This window comes from Rhinoraja longicauda, chromosome 16 (genome assembly GCF_053455715.1).
Source record: "Rhinoraja longicauda isolate Sanriku21f chromosome 16, sRhiLon1.1, whole genome shotgun sequence".
In the NCBI taxonomy this organism is placed as follows: Eukaryota; Metazoa; Chordata; class Chondrichthyes; order Rajiformes; family Arhynchobatidae; genus Rhinoraja; species Rhinoraja longicauda.
In genome coordinates, this window is record NC_135968.1 from 45,522,185 (window position 1) to 45,529,492 (window position 7,308).

The following is a 7,308-nucleotide window of genomic DNA, read 5'->3' on the forward strand; positions in this document are numbered from 1 at the left end:
GGGTCAGGGCTGATCGAACCTCCTGTGACTTGAGCTTCCCGACATCGGTCTCTACCCGAGACTGCGAGCTCCTCGGTGGTGAAATCCGCAGGTCACGGTTGGAGCGTCGATCCCAGGCAAGGGATCGCAGGTTCCAATGGTAAGTCCACGGCCCACGGTGGGGCTCAAAGTCATTCTCAAGCAAGGCCGCCAGCTCCACGATGTTAGGCCGCAGGCGACCGGAGATACAAACTCCCATTAGGGTCTTTTTACCCTTACAATCTCGCGCAGGGGCATGGAATATGAGAGCGTGGAAGTCAGGTACAACTTTATAAGAGTTTGCGTAAGCCATGTCGAGAGTATTTGGTGTAGTTTGGTCACCACACTAGGAAAGATGTGGATGTATTGGAGAGGATGTGGATGAAATGGAGCACACATGCAATTTGAGTGTTTGGGGGAGTTCAGAACCAGGGGCCACAGTCTAAGAATAAAGGGGAGGCCATTTAAAACTGAGGTGAGAAGAAACTTTTTCACCCAGAGAGTTGTGAATTTGTGGAATTCTCTGCCCCAGAAGGCAGTGGAGGCCAATTCACTGGATCAATTAAAACGAGAGTTAGATAGAGCTCTAGGGGCTAGTGGAATCAAGGGATATGGGGAGAAGGCAGGCACGGGTTACTGATTGTGGATAATCAGCCATGATCACAATGAATGGCAGTGTTGGCTCGAAGGGCCAAATGGCCTCCTCCTGCACCTATTGTCTATGTTTTATTGTTTCTAAGAAGTACTGCAATTATAGCTACAGAAATCAGGGATCAATCGTTCAATTAATAATTTCATTGGTTGAGATTATAAAATGATGTGGGACCAAAGGTCGCTGAAGGTGATTGGGAGAATAAACTACCATTCAATGGCAATAAAAAAGTCAAGAGTGTTTTATTGTCATGTGACCCAGATAGAACAATGACATTCTTACTTGGTGCAGCACAACAGAACATGTAAACATAGTGCACTGTAAATAATATGATAAACCAGGGAGAAAAAAGAAGTTTGGTGTGTCTGTGTGTTTGTGTGTGTATATACGTGTGAAATAACCTACTCCTGTTACACTTTTTAACTTATCATTTATCGACCATAGAATTGTACAGAGTTACTCCAGCATTTTGTGAATAGAATTGTACATCATAGGAACATTGTGTCCTTCAGCACACAATGTCTGTACTGAACGTAATTCCAAGGAGAAGGTATCACAAAATGCTGGAGTAACTCAGCAGGTCAGGCAGCATCTCAGGAGAGAAGGAATGGGTGACGTTTCGGGTCGAGACCCTTCTTCAGACTGATGTTAGGGGAGGGGGCGGGACAAAGATTGGATATAAGTGGAGACAGGAAGACAGTGGGAGAACTGGGAAGGGGAAGAGAGGGACAGAGGAACGATCTAAAGTTGGAGGTCAATGTTCATACCGCTGGGCTACATGTAAGCTGTCCAAGCGAAATATGAGGTGCTTTCTCCAAGACAAACTCTTTGTTTCCTTTATCCATATCCCCCCCCATTCCTTGCATGTCAATGTGCCTTTCCAAAAGCCTTTGAAATAGCACTATCATACGTGTCTCTACCACCACCCCCAGCATCCGGCCTCCCACCACCCTCTGTGTACAAACACTTGCCTCACACATCCACTTTAAACTTTGCCCCTCTCACGTTTATGAAATGGGTATTGTCCCAGGGAAATAGGGGAAAAGAACTTTGAACTGAGATGGCCAAACCACTTTGAATAATTCTGAAACGTGTCGAGTTGGGATATGAGAACATTTGTTCATGTGTCTGCAAAAATGTATGAATGACACAAAAAGCTGGAGTAACTTAGCAGGTCAGACAGCATAGAGCCATAGGTAGAGTCATAGAGTGATACAGTGTGGCAACAGGCCCTTTGGCCCAACTTGCCCATACCGGCCAAAATGTCCCAGCTACACTAGTCCCACTTGCCTGCGCTTGGTCCATATCCCTCCAAACCTGTCTACCCATGTACCTGTCTAACTGTTTCTTAAACATTCAGATAGTCCCAGCCTCAACTACCTCCTCTGACAGCTTGTTCCATACACCCACCACCCTTTGTGTGATAAAAGGTGCCCCTCTGATTCCTATTAAATCTTTTACCCTTCAACTAGAGCCTATGTCCTCTGGTCCTCGATTCCCCTACTCTGGTCAAGAGACTCTGTGCATCTAACCAATCTATTCCTCTCATGACTTTATACACCTCTATAAGATCTCCCTTCATCCTCCTGCACTCCAAGGAATAGAGACCCAGCCTACTCAACCTCTCCCTATAGCTCACACCCTCTAGTCCTGGCAACATCCTCGTAAATCTTCTCTGAACCTTTTCAAGCTTGACAATATCTCTCCTGTAACATGGTGCCCAGAACTGAACACGATATTCTAAATGCAGTCTCACCAACATCTTATACAATTGCAACATGGCCTTCCATCTTCTATACTCAATACTCTGATGAAGGCCAATGTGCCCAAAGCCTTTATGACCATCTTATTTACCTGTGACTTGTCCTTCAAGGAACCATGCACCTGTATTCCTAGATCCCTCTGCTCTACACTACCCAGAGGCCTACCATTTACTGTGTTGGTCCTGCCCTTGTTAGACATCCCAGAATGCAACACCTCAAACTTCTCTGTATTAAATTCCATCAACCATTCCTCAGCCCACCTGGCCAATCGATCCAGATCCTGCTGCAATCTTTCACAACCATCCTCACTGTCTGCCAAACAACTCACTTTTGTATCATCAGCAAACTTGCTAATCTTGCCCTGTGTGTTCTCGTCCAAATCATTGATGCAGATGACAAACAGTAATGGGCCCAGCACCGAACCCTGAGGCACACCACTAGTCACAGGCCTCCAGTCCGAGAAGCAACCTTCCACCATCACCCTCTGCTTCCTTCCATGGAGCCAGTATCCACCCTGAAATGTCACCTATTCCTTTTCTTCAGAGATGCTGTCTGACCCGCTGAGTTACTCCAGGTTTTTGTGTCAATCTTTGGTCTAGTACACAGGCATTGAAGCTGAAAAATTAGTTCATCTTTTTCTTGGGTGCATCCAAACCTTTTATGATTTCATCTGAAGATGAACGGGAAACAATTGGCCCTGAGTATCGCAGAAACTATGTAACTTAAGAGTGTGAAAACGGATATGAAAATGCACTCAGGGGGACCCACGTGCCTGCATCAGGTTTTTAATACTTTAACAATGTGTTTTGTTCCCAGAGTGGACATTCTTGGACCCAAGGGCCTGAGAGTGTTGATTTTCTTACAAGGGTCCCTGGGTTCCACAGCCATGATGTTGCTCTTCTACGCCATTCAACAGATGCATTTGGCCGATGCCACGGTCATCATGTCTACTAACACGGTCTTTGTCTCCATCTTTGCATGTATCTTTCTGAAGGAGAAATGCACCCTGCTGGATCCCATCCTCTTCGTTTTTACTATGGTCGGGGTCGTTCTCATCGCCAGGCCGCAGTTTCTGTTTGGCGCACCGGTCACTGGACTTGAAGGCGACTACAAGAATCACATTAAGGGGACGGCTGCTGCTTTTGGAACTGCAATCTGTTCAGCCATGACCCTGGTCGTGATCCGCAAAATGGGGATGTCCGTCCACTATTTCCTCTCCATTTGGTACTACTCCATCGTGGGCACGATCCTCAGCGTGGGCGCGGTGTCAGTCATCCACGAGTGGAACCTGCCCTTCTGCGGGATGGATCGAGCATTTCTGATCCTGATCAGCTTGCTGGGGATAGGAGGGCAGGCCTTTATCATCAAAGCCTTGCAGATCGAGAAGGCCGCGCCTGTGGTACTGGTGAAGACAATAGAGGTGGTCCTGGCCTTTATACTTCAATACATGTTCCTAAATATCACTCCGTCCTGGTGGAGCTTAGGAGGGGCACTATGTGTGGTCTCTGGCACCAGTGGAGTTGCTATTCAGAAGTGGTACACCAGCACCAGAAAGCCAAAGACAAATCCCAATTAACCAAAGGCCTTTCTGTTTGGAAATGAGAGGCATCTTCTCAGGAACGTGGCTAAAATTTGAAACAAGTTATTATTCAGTGGCCTTTTTTTTCAGAACACTGACTAAATACTCAAAATGATAAACCAAGATTTTCTCAGGAGAATGCACCAATTAAAACAATCATCTAAATAGTGCATATTTGAATGTTGTTATAATTTGGACTTCTTACATGTGAAATCTATTTGCCATAAAGTTGTATAAGTGTGTGTGAGATTTTTGCACTACATACTATGTTTAGAAAATTATTTGCATTGAGAGAGTGCCTTGTGAATGAGACGATGAACTGAACCCTGACTGACCTCTCAGGTACATAAAAATACCCCAAAAGGTTTTATAGGACTCCAAAGATATCCAGTTAAATTCTCATTGTGTGCAGGTCAACATTTGTTCTTCATCTCGGGTTGCCAACTTCCTTACTCCCAAATAAGGGACAAGGTGACGTCACCCAGCCGGCGGCCACGTGCTCCCGCTCCACCAATGGCGAATTCCCGGGCTGGGATGCGGGTTGCTACGCAACCTCCGTTAGGCGGTGCCCGGGCCTACACTGTCCGGAACTACAGGGGCCCCCGGGGTACAGTGTCTGGGCCAACATTGTCCAGGCAAACGGTGTCCGGGCCTACAGTGTCCGGGCCTACAATGTCTGGGCCTACAGTGTCCGGGCCTACAGTGTCCAGGCATACAGTGTCCGGGCCTACAGTGTCCGGGCATACAGTTTCCGGGCCTACTGTGTCCGGGCCTACAGCGTCCAGGCCTACAGTGTCCTGGCCTACAGTGTCCAGGCATACAGTGTCCGGGCCTACAGTGTTCAGGCATACAGTGTCCGGGCCTACAGTGTCCGGGCCTACAGCGCCGTCCGGGCCTATTATGGGATAAGGTCCAAACCAATTTAGCCCAAAATACGGGATTTTCCGGCTAATACAGGACAGTTGGCAACCCTTTCCTCAACAAATCAAAAATTAATGACCTTATTAATTACCTTTCACTTCTGCACTGCAGACCTTTTGGCGTTCTGCTGTAAGAGACTAGACTTTAAGTAACACAATTACTATGAAGCACTTTGGAGTATCCCAAGGTTATGACAGTGCTCCATTTATGTGCGGTGGCATGCCTTGTATCCAGTTGAGGCCTGCTGAAAATGGCCACTCACATGCTTACTGCGCATGATAGCTTTACGACTGACTCTTTACTTGGTTTCTCAAACTGCACTTGAGCCTTTTTCTGTTCAGAAGCAGATCCTGCCCAGGTTGCGTCACTGTTACATTCTGTCAGCTGTCCACAACTCGAACGGTTTGCAAGTTGGAAATGAATAAAAGCAGTGGGTGGGAGAGAGGATCACGGAGACAGTTGTGGGAGGAGACGTTGGAGAGAGGGCCGCCAGTTGACCTCAATGACTTAGGACAGTCACTAAAAGCTGGAGTAACCCAGTGGGCCAGGCAGCATCTCTGGAGAGAAGGAATGGGTGACGTTTCAGGTCGAGACCCTTCTTCAACCCTAACCCTAATCCTAATGCTCGACCCGAAACGTCACCCATTCCTTCTCTCCAGAGATGCTGTCTGTCCCGCTGAGTTATTCCAGTTTTTTTGTGTCCATCTTCGGTTCAAACCAGCATCTGCAGTTCCTTCTTTGACAGAATTTGGTGAGTCCAGTCGACGCTCCCAGGCGCGCCCCCTTCTCACCCAGCAGAAGTACCTCCACGCCCACCAGCAAACCCAGCCCGGCCCTCTCCCAAACGCACACTGGTGTGTTGCAGGTCGTTCATACCTTGGTGCTCCCAACCAAGAGGGGACGTGTATGTGATTTATGCAATAACAATGAATTATATTGTATTTATTAAAATATATTTGATAAATGTTTGAATGTTCTCATTTCAACGTTTGAAAGTAACATTTTGATTTTGGATTTCTTGAGGATAAAATATGGTTATATATTTGATGTACATTTAGTTGGCACAATAGAGGCCTTCTTGTTCGTTAAGCATAATCACCCGGCAACATTCTAATTGCCAAAGCAATGACCAATGGTGTAGATGCAGAGATCTTCCACACTGTTTCCAATCAGTGCCCAGAATGGGTGTATGATTGATTACGAGGAATGGCGTACTAAACTTCATCAGGCATTGTGGTAGATCAGATAGATCATAAGTGATAGGAATAGAATTAGGCCATTCAGCCCATCAAGTCCGCTTCAATCTTGATTGATCTATCTCTCCCTCCTAACCCCATTCTCCTGCCTTCTCCCCGTAACCACAGAGCAGTCATAGGTGGCACGGCGGTAGAGTTGCTGCCTTACAGCGAATGCAGCGCCGGAGACCCGGGTTCAATCCCAACTACGGGTGCTGTCTGTACGGAGTTTGTACGTTCTCCCCATGACCTGCGTGGGTTTTCACTGAGATCTTCGGTTTCCTCCCACACTCCAAAGACGTACAGGTTTGTAGGTTAATTGACTTGGTAAATGTAAAAAAAAATAGTCCCTAGTGGGTGTAGGATAATGTTGGTGTGCGGGGTTCACTGATCGGGGCGGACCCGGTGGGCCGAAGAGCCTGTTTCCGCGCTATATCTCTAAACTAAACCACCGTCACCCGTACTAATCAAGAATCTATTTACGCCTTAAAAAAATCCACTGACTTTGCCTCCACAGCCTTCTGTGGCAAAGAATTCCACAGATTCACCACCCTCTGACTGAAGAAATTCCTTCTCATCACCTTCCTGAAAGAATGTCCTTTAATTCTGAGGCTTTCACCACTAGTCCTAGACTCTCCCACTAGTGGAAACATCCTCTCCACATCCACTCTATCCAAGCCTTTCACTATTCTGTACGTTTCAATGAGGTCTCCCCTCATTCTAATCTCCAGCGAGTACAGGCCCAGTGCCGAGAAACACTCATCATCTGTTATCAAATAGGAGGTGAAAGGGCAATATCAGAGAGGGGCTGTGGCCTGCCTATTAAAGTATGATTAACATTGTAAAAGAGTGTTTGGCCTATCCTGGAAGGTTTTTTGTAATAAATTGTAATGTTGCTGGTTACTTTAATCCCTCCATAGCAAAATAACTGCAGTTTAAATGGTACGGAACAGGATAATTCTTTGTTCAGTGCAACTGTACAAAGTTTCAAAGTGTTTATAGACACTGGTATTGTGTGGTCTTTTTTGCCTTTTTCCAATTTGTTGTGAGAAAGTTGTTGTCACGCTAACTGTATATGTTGCATTAAATTACTTCTGCCACTGTTTTTGTTTGTGTTATAGTCCTTCCAAAATAAACAAA

At 46.3% G+C, this 7,308-nt stretch overlaps 1 protein-coding gene across 1 annotated transcript; it reads left to right on the plus strand.

Annotated features, from left to right (window-relative positions):
* The first annotated feature begins 274 nt into the window (after positions 1 to 274).
* LOC144600842 (solute carrier family 35 member G1-like) lies at positions 275 to 4,689 on the plus strand. Its single transcript, XM_078412730.1, has 2 exons — positions 275 to 300; positions 3,250 to 4,689. The coding sequence occupies exons 1-2, from the start codon at positions 275 to 277 to the stop codon at positions 4,007 to 4,009; spliced, it is 786 nt and encodes a 261-aa protein (XP_078268856.1). The 3' UTR covers positions 4,010 to 4,689.
* The last annotated feature ends 2,619 nt before the right edge of the window (positions 4,690 to 7,308 follow it).